The 20,739-nt window shown below is 52.7% G+C and overlaps 2 protein-coding genes across 5 annotated transcripts in view; one reads left to right on the top strand and one right to left on the bottom strand.

Annotated features, from left to right (window-relative positions):
- GRIP2 (glutamate receptor interacting protein 2) overlaps positions 1–8,789 on the top strand; it is a 97,538-nt gene extending 88,749 nt beyond the window's left edge. For 3 of the 4 annotated variants that reach the window (XM_055344800.1, XM_055344798.1, XM_055344799.1), the window contains 4 exons: positions 474–579; positions 3,934–4,080; positions 4,840–4,986; positions 6,213–8,789. In XM_055344800.1, the coding sequence (XP_055200775.1) occupies positions 474–579; positions 3,934–4,080; positions 4,840–4,986; positions 6,213–6,371 (559 nt within the window). In that variant the 3' untranslated portion in view covers positions 6,372–8,789. Of the gene's footprint in view, positions 1–175; positions 580–3,933; positions 4,081–4,839; positions 4,987–6,212 lie in introns of those variants that run through there. The other variant, XM_055344801.1, reaches the window with a different exon arrangement.
- Positions 8,790–10,729: 1,940 nt separating this feature from the next.
- Positions 10,730–20,739, bottom strand: part of SLC6A6 (solute carrier family 6 member 6) — an 85,292-nt gene continuing 75,282 nt past the window's right edge. The window contains exons 13-15 of the mRNA XM_055342740.1: positions 20,412–20,512; positions 17,755–17,925; positions 10,730–14,905 (exon numbers count right to left, since the gene is read on the bottom strand). Coding sequence (XP_055198715.1) covers positions 14,765–14,905; positions 17,755–17,925; positions 20,412–20,512 — 413 coding nt within the window. The 3' untranslated portion in view covers positions 10,730–14,764. The remainder of the gene's footprint in view (positions 14,906–17,754; positions 17,926–20,411; positions 20,513–20,739) is intronic.

The following is a 20,739-nucleotide window of genomic DNA, read 5'->3' as shown; positions in this document are numbered from 1 at the left end:
AGCACAGAGACGCCATCCTCTCCATCCATCTGTGTCCTCGCTGGCTCCAGCTCTGTCCCTGTCACTGTGCTACGATGCCATGTGTCTGGGTGGGGCCAGGGGCCGTCCTCTGGGGCTACACCATGGATCTCCTCTCTGTCTGTCTGTCCGTCCGTCTGTCTGTCTCTCTTCCCAGGCGTCCTGTGTCACCGCTCTCCACCCCGTCTCATCTGCCCCTGTTCTAACTGGCCACCGACAGTCCTGGTCGCCCCTAACTGCGTCTTCCCCCCATTCCGTGTCACCAACCACTGCCCCGGGGCCCCAGCACTGCCACCGAGGACGCTCGCCTGCCTGCCCGCCTGCCCGCCCGCCCACCCTAAGGCCCCTCGAGCGCAACACTGGGCCCTGGGGCCCCGAAGACTTGTCAGGCCCCAGCCCGCCTGCCTGCCCACCCGCCCACCAGGAGTTGACGCTTTCTGGTTCCTACGTTACAGCCCAGCCCCTGGCCCTGCCCGTGAGGAGGGCTTCTGGCGCATGTTCGGAGAAGCCCTTGAGGACCTGGAGTCATGTGGTCAGTCAGAGCTGCTGAGGGAACTGGAGGTAGGGCCACCTGCCCCACAGACCTTCCTGGGGGCCCCTGTGCATGGACACACTGATATGAGTGCCCGTAGGAGGCGAGCATGTGGATGGAATCCTGTTCCAGCGTCGTGTGTATCATGCACTCGCTCAGCCCCCTCTATGTAAAGGTCTTCACACACGTGCAGACTGCATGGACACATACACAAGTGTGATCGAGAGCACTGTGGTATGGCACATCGACGTGTGTACACCTATGAACGTGTCTGGCATCATCATGTGTGCATGTGTGTGTGCCTGCGTGGGAGCATGCTCACGTACACACAAATGCTGAGGTTATGTTCAGAGCATGCGTGTCCGAGCACACATTTGGAGGCAGAGGGGCAGATCTGGTGTCTGTGTGTGCAGGTGCAGTATGTGAACATGGTTGTGGGCATGCCCTGTGGAGGCATGTGGGTGTCAACCCCAAGGACAGCACAGGGCATGAGGGGTCAGGGTTGCTGAGAAGTGAATACAGCTTTGTGTGAGGTCAGTGTTGCCCACAGTGGAACAGGCTGGGAAGGATCCAACTGGGTCATTTCAGAAGCTCCTTCTTACTCTGTGAGCAATAATTTAAACTTCCACCTTATCTGTGCTTTTGCCCCTAATACTATTATTATTATTATTTTTAAAGATTTTCTATTTATTCATTCATAAGAGACACAGAGAGAGTGGCAGAGACAGAGGCAGAGGGATATGCAGGTTCCTTGCAGGGAGCCTGATGCAGAACACGATCCCAGGACCCCGGGATCACACCCTGAGCCAAAGGCTGATGCTAAACTGCTGACCTCCCAGGCATCTCTGCCCCTAATATTACTGATTGGTGCCATTTTTTTCCCTCCATCAGTCTTGCCAATTCAAAGAACTGATTTTTGGCTTTGTTAATACTCTCTTATATTTCATTGTTTTCTATCTTACTCATTTCTGTTTAGCTTCTACTTTGTGTTTGCTTATTTATTTATTTAAAGATTTTATTTATTTATTCATGAGAAACACAGAGGGAGAGGCAGAGACACAGGCAGAGGGAGAAGCAGGCTCCCTGCAGGGAGCCCGATGTGGGACTCGATCCCGGAGTCCGGGATCATGCCCTGAGCCAAAGGCAGACGCTCAACCACTAAGCCACCTAGACTCTTTGTGTTTAAATAATGATACTTTTCCTGGTTTCTTAACTTCTTAGTTTTCAGTCTTCCTTGTTTTCTGCCATAGTGAATCTTAAGCAGTGATTTTACCCATCAGCACTGCTTTGGCTGCATTTGGATACTTTTGTTGATCAGTTAATTCCAAATATTTTAAAAATATCTATTACGATTTTAGTTAATCCCTTGAATTACACAGAAGTGGAAAGGTTTTTTTAAACCCCAATTTTTAAAAAAGATTTTATTTTTTTATTCATGAGAGACACAGAGAAAGAGAGAGAGAGAGGCAGAGACAGAGGCAGAGGGAGAAGCAGGCTCCATGCAGGGAGCCCGGATGTGGGACTTGATCCCAGGACTCCAGGATCACATGCTGGGCTGAAGGCAGTGCTAAACCGCTGAGCCACCTGGGCTGCCCTTAAACCCAAATTTTATAACAAATTCATATTTGATTTTAATTCATATGTACTATGGCCAGAAAATATGTTCAATTTGCTATTAATTCTTTGGAGTTTGCTAAGACTTCTTTCTTTGTGGCCTAGGATCTGATCAGTTTTAGTGTAACATTTCATGTATGCCTGAAAAACAATGCAGATTCCCTTTTGTTGGGTGTAGGTTTCTCTGCAGATCAAGATTGTCATAAACTTGTTCAAATCTGCATCCTTATGAAATGCTATATGCTTTATTTATCTTTATGGGTTTTTTTTAGCAGTATGATAAAATTCCCATCATGAGTGGTGACTTGGCAAATTCTTGACATTGTCAATTTTTGTTTTCCATCCTTTGAGGTTATATTGTTAGTTTCATATAAATTCATGATTGCTATAACTTCTTGGTGAATTTCGTGTCTGACTTTTTTCATTTAGCTTAATGTAGAATGTATCAGTACTTCATGTTTTTCTTTTTCTTTTTTTTTAATTTTTATTTATTTATGATAGTCACACACACAGAGAGGGAGAGAGAGAGAGAGAGAGAGAGGCAGAGACACAGGCAGAGGGAGAAGCAGGCTCCATGCACCAGGAGCCCGACGTGGGATTCGATCCCGGGTCTCCAGGATCGCGCCCTGGGCCAAAGGCAGGCGCTAAATCGCTGCGCCACCCAGGGATCCCCCCCCCCTTTTTTTTTTTAAGATTTTGATTATTCATGAGACACAGAGAGAGAGAGGCAGAGACACAGGCAGAAAGAGAAACAGACTCCATGCAGGGAGCCCGACGCAGAACTTGATCGGGTCTCCAGGATCACACCCTGGGCTGAAGGCAGACGCTCAACTGCTGAGCCACCCAGGTGTCCCTGCTTTGATTTTTCTAACCAAGTCTAATCAATGCCTTTGGCCCTCCTCCTGAATGGGACAGGGCCTGTAGAATGTTTACACTTCCCTCTAAACTCCTCTTACTTCCCTGCTTGATTTCTTTTTTTTTAAAAACGTTTTATTTATTTATTCATGAGAGACACACATTGAGAGGCAGAGACACAGGCAGAGGAAGAAGCAGGCACCCTGCGGGGAACCCGATGTGGGACTTGATCTGGGGTCTCCAGGATCACGCCTTGGGCTGAAGGCAGACGCTTGACCACTGAGCCACCTGGTTGTCCCTCCCTGCTTGTTTAAATTGCTCAAAGTTAATTAATGTGGGGTGCTCATTAGGGTGGTAGGCAATTATTTTCTTTGCTCACTGTTGCTTCTTGCATTCTATTTTTTCCTTTTGAGTTCATCCTTTAAGATCTTTTAGTGAGAATCTTGAGGTCATAAACTCTTTTAGGTTTTGTGTGTGATTTTTATCTTATTTTTATGATTAGCAAGATAGCAGAGTGGCTAAGACCTTTGATTTTCAAACCAGACTCTGAGTTCAAATCCTCATTTCTCTTAGCCTCAATTTCCTCACCTGTAAAATGGACCCCCAAAATGGCATTTGCCTGTCTCAGTATCATAGAGAACAAGAGGAATTCTCTGTGTATAATATGTAGAACCGAGCTTGGCACAGAGTAAGTGTTAAACATTCAGCGCCAACAATTAGTATTCTGATTGCTGGTGTGATCGAGGACCCCCCATCCCTGCCCACCAGCAGATGGAGAGCCCCAGGAGGGCAGGGATCCTGTCAATGCTGTTCACCATTGTGACCTTGAAGCCTGGCACAAAGGAGGTGTCCACAGATGCCGGCTCCAAATAGGGAGCAGACAGGCGTCTGAGCGAAGGGCTGTGTGTCCACAGGCATCCATCATGACGGGCACGGTGCAGAGCGTGGCCCTCGAGGGCAGGCCCAGCCAGCGGCCCTGGCGGAGGGGCCAGGAGGTACGAGGAGCATCCCCTGAAGAGATACAGGAGCTGCTGCTGCCAACACCCTTGGAGATGCACAAGGTGGGCGCTGGGGCTGGGCACAGGAAGCCAGGATGCGTGTCCTGGTGTCGTGAGGACCCACTAGGGGCTCTACATGGGCCTCTGCCCCCTGGGCTTCATTTTCCTCCACCAAACACGATTCTGTATTAGGTTGGACTTTCCAAAATTCTCATCATTTGGGTGATCCACACACATGCATACCCCTGTGATATACACTGGGCTGCTATGAATATAGCAGTTTTTTTTAAGTAGACTCACTTTTTCCCTACTTAAATTAGTGCATGTGTATATGTAATATATAAATGTGTTTAGATAGGATACACGTATATGTATATGTGTGTGTGTGTATATATATATATATCACATCCTTAAAGGAGAAGCCAGCCTTCCTTGCCATCTGTAGGTTACCATAAAAAAAAACAAACAGAACAGAAGAGACCTCTCAGCCCGTAGCCCTCAGAAGGCTCCAAGTCTCTTGGTAAATTGGGCGATGAGCAAGTGTTGGGGACCCGTGGATACCCCATGGAGACTTGCTCCTGGGGGGAAGGGAGAGGATTGAAGAACTGAGAATGTGCCCCCAGTGTGACTAGTGCCGTGAACTGGAGGATGTGCTGCAGTGGAGATGGCGAGGGGGTGCCACGCGGCAAAGGCAGTGAAGTGGCGGGGAGCACAGCTAGGCAGCACGCTGGGCGTGGGTCCCACGCTGAGGAATTTGGGTCACTGTGGGGAGCTGGGGCAAAGGTCAGAGCTCCAGGGACCTCCTCCTCCTTCTGCTCCCAGGTGACCCTGCACAAGGACCCCTTGCGGAATGACTTTGGTTTTAGCGTCTCTGACGGCCTCCTGGAGAAGGGTGTCTATGTCCACACTGTGCGCCCCGATGGGCCAGCCCAACGCGGGGGCCTCCGGCCATTCGACAGGGTCCTTCAGGTAATGCTGAGCTGGGGGCACTGTGGATGGTGTGGCTTTCCTTTGCCTTGTGGGGAAAGAGCCCCACTTTTTTTTTTTAAGATTTTATTTATTTATTCATGAGAGACACACAGAGAGAGGCAGACACACAGGCAGAGGGAGAAGCAGGCTCCCTGCGGGGAGCCCGATACGGGACTCCATCTCAGGACCCCGGATCATGCCCTGGGCTGAAGGCAGAGGCTCAACCGCTGAGCCACCCAGGCTCCCTGACAGAGCCTCACTTCTACACTGGCTGAGTGGCCTTAGGCAAGTCACCTCCTGCCTCTGAGCCCCAGCTTCCTGTGGAAGGGAATGGTAACAGCAGCCCTATAGTCAGGTTAGGCTCGGTTGTGTTGCTGTAACAACCCCGAATCTCACTGGCTTCACACACACCGACCTGTATTTGCCCACTGTAGGCTGGCATAGGCTTCCTCTCCCAGGCTAATGGGGCTCTACCCTCATGCCAATGCCTTAGACCACGTGACACAGGAACCCGGCCGGGAAAATCACATGTGGGTTTTTTCTGCCTTCACCTAGAAGTGACAGGTGCCATCCCCCATCACAGCCTCTTGGCCAGAATCAGTCACATGGCCTTGCTAAGTGCAAGGGAGCCTGGGAAATGCAGGTGCATGGATGGAAAGTTCTGGGAGAGTCCCGGCGCGGCTGCCCTGCACCGCCTTCCCCACGCCGCAGCTACTTTTGTTTCTTTGGTGTGGTTTCTGCTGTACTCGCACTACCTTTACGGACCGTGTTTCCTTTAAATGGGTGGTGGAGTTTTTTTCAACCTTATTTTGAAAGGAAGCCTTTCATGTCACTTAGGAATGAGAATCCAGCACCCCTCGCTTGACATATAGAAGGTCAATGTCAAATAAAAATAAAACAGAAACAAAGCAATGTCGTGGAGTTCTAGGCAGGAAGCCGAGTGTGTGGTCTGCTCTTTTATGTTAAAAAAAGGGAGAGGGACGTAGGTGTTGGGGGAGTGGGAAGGATGTACTGGCATCCCCTTAGGGGTTTCTCTCTGATAAACCCCAAGCAGAGGGGCTGAAGGAGAACTACACGGAGAAGGACTTCCTCTCTGTGAATGTTCTAGATTTACCGGGTGTCTGGGCTGGGGCGGGGCCCCCAACTGAGGAGATCTCACGATTCCTGCCTGCTTCAGCCCGGGGCTCAGCTGATGCCGTCTGTCCCCTTGGCTGTGTCCCGTGCAGGTCAACCACGTTCGCACGCGGGACTTCGACTGCTGCCTGGCCGTGCCGCTCCTGGCGGAGGCAGGTGATGTCCTGGCCCTGGTCATCAGCCGCAACCCGCTGGCACAGAGCAGCCGAGCCCCACGAGCACCAGGCCCCAGCAGCCCCCGGATGCTCTGAAGTCAGCGTGTGGTCTGGACACCCAAGGAGCCACGGGAGTAGATCCTGGCCTCCAGGCCTGTAACTGGGCCAGAGACGTGGCCACTCACTCATCCGCCTGTCTGTCTGGGAGGCTCTGAGTCATGGGCCGGAACCTGTCTCTATTCTCTGGTTCAGTGGTGCCTGGAGTACCAGGCAGTGAGGTCCCTGCCCCAGTTGGAGTGACATCTAGGTCTTTCTTCATATCGGGTCTCCAGGATGTCCGGAGGAGCCCTGCTCAATAGGAGTTGAGACAGGCCGCTCAGCTGGGAGAAGAGGGGTCTGGGGCCAGGGAGCACGGCTCAGTGTAGGCAGTGCTTTCTCCCAGGAGAGCTATGGAGTTGCCGGGGAGGAGTGAGCTCCCTGTCACAGGAGGTGAGAGAGTGGGAACTGGATACCCCCAGTGCAGTGCAGTCACGGACTGAGGTGTGAGGCATCGGGGCAATGTATCCACACAGGCTCAGGTAGTTAGTTTCCCCCCAGTGGGAGCCTTTAGGGTGCAGCAGTGGGGTGGGGCACTTGTTCTGGACAGCCTCTCACCAAGAGGGATGCCCCTCGGGGTGGGAGTCTAGCCCACCTTCTCCAGAATTCTGGTGTTTGGGGCTTGCTGGCATCCTCATTCTTAAGGGACTCTTGAGCTGGGGTGGCTGAACCCAGGAAACATCGGCCTGTCGAATCTGGAAGTGGGTGATTCTTGCATTTCGGCCTCTCTGGTCTGAAGCCTCTGGGATTTGAGGCCACAGTTCTGGACCCTTGGGGCAAGCTCAGTGCCAGGCTCTGGGCTCTCAGCCCCTCCCGCTTCTTTTGTAGGAGGCACAGGTGCAAATCCATATGGACACACCCCTCTTGGGCCCAGCCCCTCATGATGGGAGGGAGTCGTTTGGGGGAGAAGACCCCAGAGTTTTCATTCACCTGCCATTTCTGTGGAGATGGGAAAACCATAGAGATAGGATATGTAAGATGATACAGCTCCTCTTCAGTATCCAAACCAGTGAGGGAGGAGAGACCAGGAGAGGGAGGCACAGAGACAGAGGCAGGCACACAGGCCAGAGACGAGCCATCCCCCTCACACCCAGAGGTGAGTTTCCAGAGGGGTCCTTTAAGGAAGTTTATTCCCACTTGAAATCTGGAAGCACCAGCATCCCTTAAAGTCATTGTCCTCATCTTCTGCAGACCAAGAACCCTTTTGATTTGGGGAAGAGCACAGGCCTTCACCTGGTGGTCTGGCTGTGGCCCCGGGGATGGAGGTGGGCCGGCAGGATTCAGTCAGGTCTGGGGATTTGCTTTGCTCTTAAAGGGGTCTCAGGAAAATGGAGCACCCACTCCTGCCTGTGTCCTCCGTGCTTCTGTCCCATGGAGGCCCCTGAAATGCTCTCCCGCTTAAGGGATGAGATGGGGAGTCAAGAGGTGTCTTCTTTTTGCTCTGGATTGCTGCTTGGTTGCTCTGTGACGCCCTCTGGGTCTGACCCTCTCTGGACAATCAAGGGGTGGAGAGTCTCTGAGTAGGGACGGGCCTCCCTGTCATGGCCAGAACCATGCCCATTGGGCGCCCTGCCCACACTCTCCCTGAAGGCCTGCATTCCCTCTTCTCCTCCCTCAACCTCCCCACACCCTGTCACTCCCTGCCTTCCCCAGAGAGCCCTTCATGCCGGCCGACTGCCCAATGCCTCTGCTAACTTGGATTCCTGTGTAAACACTCACCCCTGGGGTGAAAGGACACAGCCCACCCATCGCAGGGGCACGGAGCAAAAACCAAGAGAGCCCTCAGCTTGGGGGGCCAGGGGGTGACATAGCAGAGACATGGCCACTGGCAGCCACAACTGTGTGAACTTAGGCAAGTTGCCCGGCCTCTCTGGGCCTCTGTCAAGTGACAGGGCTGGACAGGCCACACTCCCAGGGCGTCTCTGCTCAGGAGAGCTGCGTTCGACTGCAGATGAGGGAAGTGGCATCCTGACTCCCACCCCGACCAGTTTGCCCCCCCCGCCCCCCCCCCACCTTCTTGGGCTGAGGCCTCTGCCGTCCCCCAGATGTATGCAACCAGGCCCGGCAGGTGGCCCCTGGCCGTGGCTGGCCTTCTCATATGCAATATTTCTTCTGGCTTCTCAATGGGGATCATAAATCCCAGACTTGACATTTCCCGATGCCCGTCCCTGGTGAGCATTCTGCCTGCCTATGCATTTTGGGTATAGCTCCTGTGACATGCCCCTTCCACCCCAAAAGCTGTATTTTTCTCTGGCTGAGATTAGAGCATATTCCTTGTAAAGTATTTTTCTACATGGGGTTTTCTTAGGGCTCTCGGGAAGCACATGCCAAGGGGCTGCATTGCAAAGGCCATTTGGGGTCTGTTTGGGGCCTATGTGTAAATCTGTTGTCAGGGGTTGCAGTGACGTAGGAGCTGGGGATGGGGTGCTGTTGGAATGATTTTTTAAATAAAATTACTTAAATGCAGCCAGACTGTGGTATCTGTTTTTTTTTTTGTTTGTTTGCTTGTTTGTTTCTCATCATAGGCTGGCAATAGTCAGCTTCCATTTGGATCTTAGGACATCTTCCCTGCTTTTAATTAATTCATGCATCCAAAAAGTCTGCTTGGGCTACACATCATTCTAGCCCCTGGGAAAACAGCATGAACATGACAGATGAAATCCTGTCTGCATGGGGCTTATATTCTAGTGGAAGACAGACAGTGACCAGGGGAGCAAACCGTGAGGAGGTTTCTCAGCAGGTATAGAGTGCAGTGGAAAAAACCCAACCATGGGGATAGAATGGGGTCAGGAAGGACTTCTCTGAAGGAATAATTTGTGCTGAGACCTTTAAAGGGAGGAGTCAACCCTGTGGAGACCGGGAGGAACAGTGTCCTAGGCAGAGGGCACAGCAAGTGCACATGCTCGGAGGTGGGCGTGAGCTTGGTGGGTTCAAGAAAGAGAAAGGAGGCCCAGAAGCAGAGTGGGGAGACCAGGCTGGAGGTTTGCAGGGCCCAATGGTAAGGCTCTGGTTAGGGACTATGGATTTCATTCTGTCTGCAGGGGGAAGCCACTGAGGCAGGCAAGTGGCAGGTCTGCTGCATGGAGCCCCTAAAGGGTGCTGGGTGGGGCCCCATCGATGAATCTTCCCAGGGCATCCCAGGCAGGATGAGCCCAGAGGACATGTCCTCGCTGCAGCTCTGTGTGGGCGGAGGAAGAGCTTCTTTCCATCAGCTATGCAGGATGGAGTGAGCACCCCATCACTGGAGGGGTGCTAGCATGGCCAGCCTGCATTGGGTGCAATTATGTGGTTGGGCCAGGGAGCCCAAAGTGAGCTGTGCACAGGGCATCACTGCTCTTCTTAGTTCTGGGTGACAGGTTCAGAGTCCTTCTGCAATGGGAGGGAGGCAGGGGCAGGTCATGACCTGGAGAAGCAGCCCCGTCCCACAGACTGGCTGTGTGTAGGCCCTGTTCTGTGTGCTTTTCAAGAATCTCCTGGATCCTCCTACAGCCTTCAGAGGAGGCTGTTATCATTCATCTGCCCAAAACATTGACCTGCCCTGTGACCCCAGTGAGGCCAATCCCCTCTTCCGGCCCATTTCCCCATCTGTAACAGTGGGTTGGGTACATGATTCCCAAGGCAGAGGACATCCATGCCAACCACTTATTTTCTGGGGTCCTGAAGTGTCCCCCCCCTTCTGAGTCCCCAGTGTCTGTGGCATGATTTCTATTTGCATCCCTCTGGGACTTGCCTCCTCCCTGCAGCCTGCCCCACTCAGACTTGGCCATCAGAAAGCCCCTGCTTGGGCGTCAGGAAGCAACTACCCGTGGTGCATTACCTCTTGTCAGCCCGAAGCCTTGAAGGGGGTGATGGTTTATTCCAGGTGGGGAGACAGACTGATGTGAGGTCTCCCAGCTGGGTGTGCAGCAGGTGGGCGTCGGTCCCCAGGGTTGGTGGAACCAGCCAGAGTAGACCCAGGAGTCGGAGGACAACTCTTTCACAGACTTGCTGTGTGCCCTTGAGGCATCCCCTCCAGGAGAGGATCTTCCGCCTCAGTGTCTCCGACCCCAGATGGCAATACCACGAGGAAAAACAGCCTCCTCAAAAACAGAACCCACGCATGTTGGATTTTAAAAAGGAAATGTTTATTTTCATGTTATAAGGTGATTACAAACTCCTCTAAAAAAAAGCAAAGATGAATTTAAAATATCGATATACATATTTATCTAAAAAGCAAAAGAGGAAAAGAAGAGCCCTGCGAAATACAGGGATTATATCATAAAACATTTATACACAAAAGCTTGTATACTGCAAGACTGAATTATACACCGAGGATCTTATTCAGATACAAATGTTCCTCCTCAGAAGAGTCTCGTTGGTTGTTGCTTTTTTTTTTTTTACAAAAGTTTAAAATATCTTAAAAATATTTTGAAGTCTTAAAAAAAAGTCCTGATGAGCCAGACATATTTCTGGAAGGAGGCAAGACCCACGATCTCAGCTTTCTCTTGTGCTAAATACAGTCACAGTTGCTAGGGATTCGAAAATTAATTGGGGGGGGGGGTGGAGAAACGGAGCCAACATCTCAATTTGAAGCCAAATATATAACAAGATGCTCCATCCCTCAGGGAACTGTCAGAACACGTCTGTAGTGACACCCACAAGAGAACAATGAAACATAGCTTCCTATTAAAAACAAGAGCATTCTGAGGGCCAGGCGTTAACAGGGCAGGGGGGCGAGGGAAATGCTGTTCTCTGGCTTCCGGGTTACTCACGCCCCTCTCTGAGTTTTGCTCTCTGGGATTTTGTTTGGTTGGTGCTTGTTGGATTTTTGCACGGTGCGATTTACGTGGGGCTGCCTGGCACCAGGTCTCGGGGCTGGATGGGACCTCTAGCCGCCTCGAGCTTTCTCTTGCATCCTTCCTGGCCTGTGTCTAGGCTCGAGGGGAAGGCTGGCACCTCTGCCTTGAGCACTGGCTGCCCAGAGTTTTTCCCCTTCCAGAAGGGCAGTGTTGGGGAGAAGCTGGCTGGACCATGGACCGCCGTGCTGTGGCGGCCTGTGGGGGATGCAAGATCACCGTGTGCTAGGCAGAGGGCAGCTCACTCCCCTCGTGCTTCACCACCTTCTTTAGGGGTGCACTGGGGATCTGGGATGAGAACAAGAGATACAGAGAGGGGGTTCTGTGCCACCCAGAAATCACCCAAGGCTGCTTCTAGCTGCCTGGGAATGTCCCGCACGGCCTCAGGCTAAATCCTGCCCAAGGACTTCTGCTTCTTTCCACAGCTGGCTTCACTGGGCCTCAGTTTCCTCATGTGCAACAGGGATCTCAGTTCCTAGCTCAGAGGGCTACTGGGTACAGAGCCGGACCTTTGAGGATGGGGAGGGGGTGAGGGGTGCTTCTCCTCGTCCCTGAATGCTGGGGCACAGAGCGCTTCCTTGTTCATAAAGGCTCGCCTCTGGTCTTCAGGGAGAACACTGGGGAGACGCACTTGCCACTTGCCACACACACCTCAGAGAACCTGCAACTGGAACTGACTCGGGACAGCCTGGTTCCAGTCCCTGCCCACTGTGCCCGGTCTGTTCTGTGCTCGGGGCCTCGCAGAAGAAGCCCCCCATTTTCCAAGGGCGCGGACCGGGGAGGCACTGACTGTGCAGGACTGTCCCCTGGAGGGGCCAACACAGCCCATGGCAGGCTCAGGGAAGCATCTCCCTGGGTGAGATTTAGCCTAAGGCCCTTACCCATTTCTGCATCCTCAGAAAGTTCTTTAACCATCTCCCTTACATCCCTGCCAGAGCTGGCCAACTGGGCTAGGTGCAGGCACCAGAATTTCTGACCCATTCCCAAGGCAGAGAGTGGGTGGACTGCCTGTTCTCCAGAGACAGGAGGACCAGAGTCATGAGCTCCAATGACAAGTTTCCTTTATGTGGAGACATATCAAAGTCATGCATCATTACACCTTGTACTCACAGAGCCAAGTTCTGCAGACACACAAGGGCCAGGGGAGTAGATAAGAGGGCCCGATTGGAGACAGGTAAACTGGGAGATTGTCAAGAGAGGGGCTCGGGGAAAGTGGCTGACCTTCCTTCCAGGCAGGGCCTGGGGACTTGGTCTGCTTGTGTCTTTGGTCTAGAATTTGGTCTGCAAATCTTATGAGAAGAAGCCTTTCTCAGGCCATTTCCAGAATGTTGCAATTTACCTACCAACCCCAAATACTGTAGCCTTTTTACCGGAGGGGAGATATTGTAGCCTGAGATGACCACAAATGCCCAGGCAGCCACAGCTTACCAAGCACCCCTTGACCCCACACATCACCTGTCCCCAATCATGGACAGTGGTTAGTTTACTAAGTTCCATGAGGCGAAGGAAAACAGATCACATTGCTACTCAGTAAAATTAGGAAAAGACACAACAACAAAATCAACTCAGACACAGCGGCAACCATAAATACATAGAAAAACAGGAACACAGAATTGTTAACGGTTTGGAATAGGACTGGGTATTGTTTGGCAGAGTGTATCCTTTGGAAACAGTGAAATGTGAAATGAGAATGCTTGCCAGAGAGAAGAGGTTCAAGGTTGCCTCCGCCTCTGGGGAGGGGGCACACACCAGAGGCTCCTCCCCTCCCAAATTTAGGGAGAGGGTTCCAGGATTCAGAGAGCCCCCACTCTCAACACCTGAGCTGGGCTTCACTCTCCGCACCCCACGAGGCAGTCACTGGCGTTTGTGCATGACAATGTTTTGGTTGAGTTGAGACTCTGAACTTGGAAGTGACAGTTTAAATGGCACAGTTTAGGTCCAAATGGGGGCTTGGGTGGAGACGTGTCCGTCTCAGGATTTTAAAGGTAGAGTACCTTCTCTACATCTTCAGAGAGGAGTGCCGCTCTAAATCAGGCTCTTGGCCAAGCCAGTTCTGGGGTGCCAGCCCCCTGAACAATCCTACCTTTCTAGAAAATGCTCCCTCGCCTCCTCTCCTCGGTCCCCACGTGGTGTGCATCCAACACCGGCTACTGCAGGAGTTGTGAAGTCATGAAGAGCTTCACTATTTCCCAAGCCACCACCAAGGGCTGCTCTTGCGCCGGAATGGGGAGGAGGGCTTGGGAGCGCTTAGCCCGACTCCAAGATTCAGGGAGCCTCCAAAAGCACTCTTGGCACTCCCAGCTAGGAGCTGGGGCAGCCGGGGGCGGGGAGCTTGTCAGGAGTTTCCCAGCCTCTGGGAGATGAGGACAGAGCTGAGGATGGAGAGATGAGGAAAGAAAAGCAGCCCTCCCTGACACCAGGCCTCTCTGAACGCCTGGGCCCACACCCTTTGGTCCACTGGCTCACCCCTCGTCCCTCACCAGATACATCATGCTTCTCTCCTACACAGAGCTGCAAGACATGTCAGCTGGGAAATGGCCAGAACCTGATACAACAGAATCCCATAAAACACAACAGCCCCATCTGTGCGAGGTTTGGGGCCCTGAGATCCCCGGCTCCTGCTGGGTTGGCCCTGGGCGGCAGCCAAGCAGTCCGCCTCCTGAATGTCGGGGCGCCATCCTCACTGGCCCTCCCGGGAGCCCTTGCCGCTCCCTCTCGGATGAATGGTGCTGACAACCTGCCCGACAGTCCTTCTGACTATCCACCCTCCATCTCAATGTACCAGGTGGGGTTTTGCTGCTGGTACAACGGTTTCTAGAGAATCAGACTTGCGCTGTACGGCCTCCTCTGTCTGCCTTAAGTCAATCCCTTGATCTGAGGGGTTGATCCATTATTTTGGCATTTCTCTTATTGGCTAAGACAAGTGTCATTGAAGCTTGTGGCCCTCCTTTCTCCAGCCTCTCTGGGTCTGGCCAGCTAGTGGGGCCTCCCCTCACCGCCCCAGCCCCACTGTATGCTTCTACTCGAACCAGGCTGAGAAGGTACTACACCCTTAAAATGGGTCTACTGTCCAGGTCAATTCCACCCTGTGTTTTTGGGGGGCAGAACTTTCTGCCAGCTACACAAGCACCGAAGAATTGCTTTTAAAAACGAGATCTATTGCTGGCAAGAAGATCGATTCAAGTGGTAAAACTGTATGACAATCTCTAAATGTATATATAGTTATATGTAAAAAAAATACAAAGAAAATTTTACCAAGTTCCCATAAAATACATCTAATTCAATATGAAAGCTCTGCCTCGTCCCGGACATCTGCCGGTGGGTTTTCTTTTTGTACAAAATATCCCCAAATCAAAACAAAATACACATACGCACAATACCACACACACACACACACACACACACACACACACACCAACACACACACACACAGAGTAACATTTTCTGTGACAATTAAAAAAAAAACAATCCTAGTGCAAATAGAAAGCTCTGTAAACCTGGTCCTATGAGAATCTAATGTTAGTAAACAGCAGGGAAGCGGCCCGTCTGCCCAGGAGCTCACATCATGGTCTCTACTATGATGTGGGTCGGTTTCATGAGAGCGCCGTTCACGGCCAGGCGGGAGCTGTAGGGCGTAGCCCCCTCGCGCTCCACGGCCCAGCGGTTGGGTTCCCTCGGGGTCAGCAGGTACTTGAGTCTCTGGAGAAGGAAGAGGATGGCAGTAGAGAGAAGTCAGGCGGCCTGGCTCCCCACTCCACCACGACTGTCTACACCCTGAGTCCTGCCAGTGTGCCCTCTGGCCTTTGGCAAACTACCACCCTCTCTGGACCCCCCCCCCCCCGTTTCATCTACTGGCAGATGAAGGAATTGAACTAAGGTGCTTGGAAGGTCCCTCTGGGCCTTGAATCAGGGTGGAATTTCCGAGGAGTTTCCTTGGGCAACCCTTGCTTGCAGGGACAGGGGACTCACACCTCCCAGTTCCGACTTCTTTCCTCCCACGGAGCTAAATATGCCTCCTAGTAATTCCCATCCCTCAATTTCTCTGACTTGCAAAGCAGCCCCAGCCGAGTTCATGCAATTTGCATGCCAGAGGCCGGATAACTGTTGTGAGCCTCCCATGGCTCCCACCTTCCCCAAGAAGAAACTCCACCAAACTCCTCAGCCACCTGTAAACTGCATTTCCTGCTTTCTCACACCCTCCCCACCCATTCCCTCTGCAGGGCTTTTCCCTGCTCAGGGCTCGGAGACCACTGCTCTGTCTGAGCTGCACCTTCTGACAGAGACAAGCCAGAGGCTGGATTTCATGAGAATCACCCCATCACTTTTGGGCAGGGTGAGTTTTGCCCTCTGGGCTGGTTACTGGATCATGGACTTGGTGAGGAAAAGAGTCCTTCCCAGGAATTGGGACTGGGACTCCTCAGGGCTCCCGACTCCCCAGCTCCCCTCCTGCCAAGCATCCACTCTGAGACTTAAGCAGCAAACAGTTGTCAAGAAGAAACCTTCCTACTTAGGCATTTACATTCAACTTAAGTATATTACAATCTTTTTAAAGCTGCTTATTAAAAGCTACACTATTTTACTCAGAAAACCCAGATTCCATCTGCTCTTAAAAAACTGCAAGGCCTGGTAACCCCAGGGCCACATCCCCTCTTGGTAACAATAGGCCAGAGCTGAGTGCATGGCTGTCTGCTACAGCTCTAGATCACCTTCTCCAGGGGCCTCTCAGCCCTGCCCGAGGGCTTCCCTAGCCTGGGTTCCCTGCCTGGTCCTGGGGGACAGTTCCTGGTGGCTGCAGCTAAAGGGCAAAAGATGAAAGGCCAGCAGGAGAGCAGGCTTGGCTCCCTTCCATCACGCTGCCTCTCTGCGCAGATGTGTGCCCAGAAGATTGGGACAAGAGGCAGACAATGCCAGGCGGCCACCCGGGGCTCTAGGCTTGCAAACCTGGCTGGGGGCACAGCCGGGAGACAGGTTGAGGGGTAGGCTCGGGGGACACAGCAAATGGATTGATGGTGGCTCCTATGCCTTCAGAAGAGGGGGCTTTGGTTACCCAACTGGTTTGTAGGTGCAAGTTTGGATGGAGGCCTCACCCATACCTTCCTCTTCCCCCCCCCACAAAACCCCATTCTCATCAAACCTCTGAACTTGGGATGAAACTACTTTAAAATTAAGCTTTGAAGGGACTCGGGTTAGTATTAGGTGTCCCCTCTCTGTGGCTGAAATTGCGGAACAGACATCCAAGACTCTCTGCTGTGCCCCAATTAACCTTTTAGTTTATGGGTGGTAGGTGCATTCTGGAAACTCCCAGGGAGGGTCTGGGTTGGCATGAAGTGTTTGGTGGAGGTGGGGGCTGAATGTGGAGGACTCAGGGCCGTAGCAACCACCCGTCTGTCGCCAGACCCAGTATTTCAGGATTTTAACAAATGATAGGGCCTAGCAGTACTATGGCTGAGCACTGGGGTCCTTCCCTGTGTCCTCTGAGGAATTACAATGGTTCTGATGCTGAGGGAACACCCCAAGGGCCCAAGGGCTGTCCTGGCTGAGATGGACCCCAGCTTCATGGCTTCGTGTTTTGCTCCCGGGCACACCCCGGCCGACTTCCTCTGTCTCGGGAAGGCTGCTCCCTCTCTGCCAGGCCACCCGTCTCCCCCCACCAATACCACCTCCAGGCCTTTCCCCTGCCCACAAGGAAACTGGCCCAGCCCAAGGGGGAGCCAGGGCCCCAGGACATCCTGGCTCCAGATTTTTAAGAGAATAACAATAAAAACAGCCCAGAACAAAACAGTGTAGTCTTGGAGCTGGCCCAAGCCCAAAGGTTAAGGGAGATTCTAAGAAAAGGATTTCTTGGAAAGAACCCCTGCTCTTGCCACAGCCTGGAATTTGCAGTATTGTTGGGAGAAATTTTTGAGGGGTTGGTGGTGAGGAGGGGGCCTCGGGTGGGAAACTGGCAGGCACAAGACCGGGGCCGCAGATCTGGGGAAAGGGCCACCAGCACCGGTTGGGCTTATCCAAAACTTGGCTTCAGAGTAAGAGAAGGCCTCTGGGTGGAGCTCAGGCTTCCTTCCCGGCTCCTTGTCTCCTGGCGTATGGCTACAGCCACATGGCTCCCACTGCTCCCAGGATAAGCCCCTAGCTCTGAGCTTGGCATGCAAAACCGCTGTCGCCTGCCCAGCGCCATCGCCCACTCCCCAGAACATGTCATTGCTGCCCAAGGGCTGTCGCATGTCCTTGCCTGCGAATGCACTGGGCATCACACCCTTCCATTTCTTCTTCCCTGCCTGGTAAATTCCTCCTGCCCACAGCCCTGCTCTCAACATCACAGCAGAGCCTTCATCCACATGAGTTGTTCTTCGTTCCCATTTCCCCACACGCCTGCCCACCATCTCAACCCCTCCGCATGGTGGGCAAGGGATCCGGGACCCAGAGAGGGCAGCGGTGTGCCCAGGGTCACCCAGCAAACCTAGGACGGCCAACAGCCAGCAGCTAGCTTTCATCCTCCCGCCTCTCACCCTCCTGCACCCCTCACATCCAGCCTCGGTCTATGTGCTCACCACGAGGAACGGCCCTTCCGTCTGGCAGAGGCGGATGACCATGACCAAGGGGACACACATCATGGAGGACAAGGCCAGACTCCAGCCCAGCCCGATGGCCCAGGTGGGGTACACGTAGACTTTGTTGTAGGTCAGGGGTACGTACTTGACGAGAGAGAAGATAAAACATCCCTGTGGAGAGATAGGGCAGTCAGGGGGGCCCTGCACATCGGGGGCAGGAAGCTTCAGGAAGCAGGGCAGGCGCCACCCCAGGGGCCTCTCTCCCTTCTCCACTCTGCTGCCTGAGGAGCTCCCCTGGGCCGACCTGACTGAGTCACTTTCCGGCTCAGGACCCCTCTGTGGCTTCCCGGTGCCTTCAGGGTGCCATCCGAATGCCTCAACCCAGCCAGCAATGTCAGCCAAGAGCTATGCCCTTTCTGCCCTTACTTACCCACCACCCCTGCCCCTACATCTACCCTCCAGCTGCCCAGCTCCCCAGATACCTGCCCTGGGACCTTTGAACAGGCTGTGTTCTGAATGGACCCCCTTACCCTGCATCTCCTTGTCCTAATTTAGTTCTCTTGGTCCTGCCTTACTTGTCTAGGCCCCACCAAGACTCAGGTGCCCATACTTTTCCTTTCCAGGAAGCATGTGGTTATAATTACTCCTTCAGCATACACTCCTCCACCCAACTGAGTCAGTGAGGACAGGTGGGGCGTTAGTCTCATTCCCCCATTTCTCTAGCACCTGGTGCAGCTCCAGGTGCACCCAGCAGGTACATAGTAAATGCTAGCTGCATGGATAAAAGTCTTTCCTCCCCTCCCCCACTGCCACCCACCCTTCTCCATCCCGGGGCCTAGCCTCCCAGAACAAGGTGTGGGCTTGGACCTTCTTGCCCACTTGAGTGTCCAGTCCCAAACCCATGCCAATGGCCAGTGGCCATCAGCGTCCATGAATGGTGGTGTGTGGTGAGCTCTGAGCGCAAAGGCCTGTGCAAAGTCCACATTTCCTCCAAGAAGAGCACATGAGGCTGGCTGGGAGGGCCCAGGACTTCTGCTTCTTGTCAGAATTACATCTTAGTATATAACCAAGGGTTGTCTAAATCGATACACAGTGTAAATATGACTTAAATCTTCAATACCTAATATCTGGGGTTTGACAGGAAGACAAATCTACATAAATCAGAATTAGTGATGGAGGAAGGGAGAGCACGAGGCTGCAGTCGCCTTCCACAATGCATCTAGTGTACGCCTGGCTCTGTTGTGGTTTCCGTCCCTAAGGGTGGAGTGTAGTTCAGACAGGGAGAGGCCCAGAGGACAGCTGCTCGAGGCTCTCCCAGCACAAGGAAGCTTGCTACCTGCCCATTCATATTCCTCTTTCCACCAGGGTGACCTCATTCTGCCACCTGGGGATGCAGACTACTTCTGATCTATCCAACTCCTCGGGAGGAAAGGAGGAAGAAACTGACGGTCAGAGTGGTGAGAGGAATTTCTCACAAACCAATGTCAAGTGAGGATGAGGAACAAGAACACAGGCTTTGAACCCAACTAAATTTATCTCCAACAATAACCTGTCAATTGTGGTTACTGTTGCTAGAGTTCACCAAATTTTGTGGGGAAAATATGCACTTCAGATGAGAAGACCATAGCCATATTCAATGACAGCAGTGACAGCCCAAGGCTGTTGGCGCTACTCACCTCCCACTGCAGAGTGGGACAGGGTAAACTTTATGACAGAGTAAACCAGAGTCCCGCAAGATCAGGGACCTGCTTAAGGTCCCACACAGTGACTTAATGGCAGTGCGGGTTTATTCTGGCCTGGGAGCAGGGTCACTGAGGAGAGGATCTGTCCATCTCTCAGCACCTGGTTCCTACATGCAAAGAACATTTCTGCCATTTGCATTCTCCATGCCATGAGCCGAGGACGGCACAACAGATATCTTCCCCTGTAGTTAGCTCCAAAACTCACAACTGGTTTCAAACAACAACTGGGGAAGCAGAGGACTTCCCTTTTGCCAGAGCCTCTGAGTGCAAGTTTGAAGTGGGGTGCCTGGGCATGCTCTAAGCTATATTCCAAGATGGCAGGCAAGGGAACCCTGATGGGAAGGGGAACATGGCCCATGACCGCCCTTGGGTCCTGGGTGGCTACGAAGCTTCCTTGTTCTTGGCAGAGTCCAGAGCATCTCTTTACTGGGACTTTCCCTTTCTGGACACAACCTGCACCCTGTCATGAAAACACCACATTTCCCACATCTATGATCTGTCTCCATTTGACATCCTAAAGGCCCCTCAACTTAATCAGTGACCCAAACTGAGCTCACTGAGCTCCAGAAGGGCTCGGGCAAAGAGCATGTGCTCTGTTGTGGACTCTCTCAATTTCTCGACGTGCCCTGATACACCTTCCTCTTTCAGAATGCCTTGCCTTTGCACAGGCTGGTTCCTCTGCCAGGGATCCCCTTTCAGTCTTCTCCTGACCAGCTCTTACCTATCCTTCAAAACTCATCTCAAGGTAACTTTTGGGAGCAGCCTGCTGCCCCACCTCCCCCAGACAGAGGCGTCACTGGGCTTGTTAGTTACAGGCCAGCGCTTGGCAGGTGCTGAGTGAAAGATGGTTTGGCAGGTAAGAATGTCAAGCCCCAAGGAGAAAAGGCACCCACAGCCAGGCAGGGCAGGACTCACAACACAGAGAACTGGAGTGACCACGGCCCAGCTGTACTTCATCCAGGGCCCAGGCCGATAGCCAATCATGTCCTCAATACCGTCATAAAGGTTATCGCTGCCTAGGAGAGACAGAGGTAGACAGATGGTGACACTGTGTCCAACACCAGCATCTGAATTGCACTACAGGGGCCTTGGGGGCCTTGAGGGGTCTCTGGGGTCTGCTCCAGGTCCCTGATACTCAACACTATGTAGACCCAAAAGTGGCAAGCATTTATCTGAAATTATTTGAAATTCAAATGTAGCTGGGTATATCCTATATTTTTCAGGCAAACTTAGGCAGGCTGTA

This window comes from Nyctereutes procyonoides, unplaced genomic scaffold, assembly GCF_905146905.1.
Source record: "Nyctereutes procyonoides isolate TBG_1078 unplaced genomic scaffold, NYPRO_anot_genome, whole genome shotgun sequence".
In the NCBI taxonomy this organism is placed as follows: Eukaryota; Metazoa; Chordata; class Mammalia; order Carnivora; family Canidae; genus Nyctereutes; species Nyctereutes procyonoides.
This window is presented reverse-complemented; position numbering and strand designations above follow the sequence as displayed.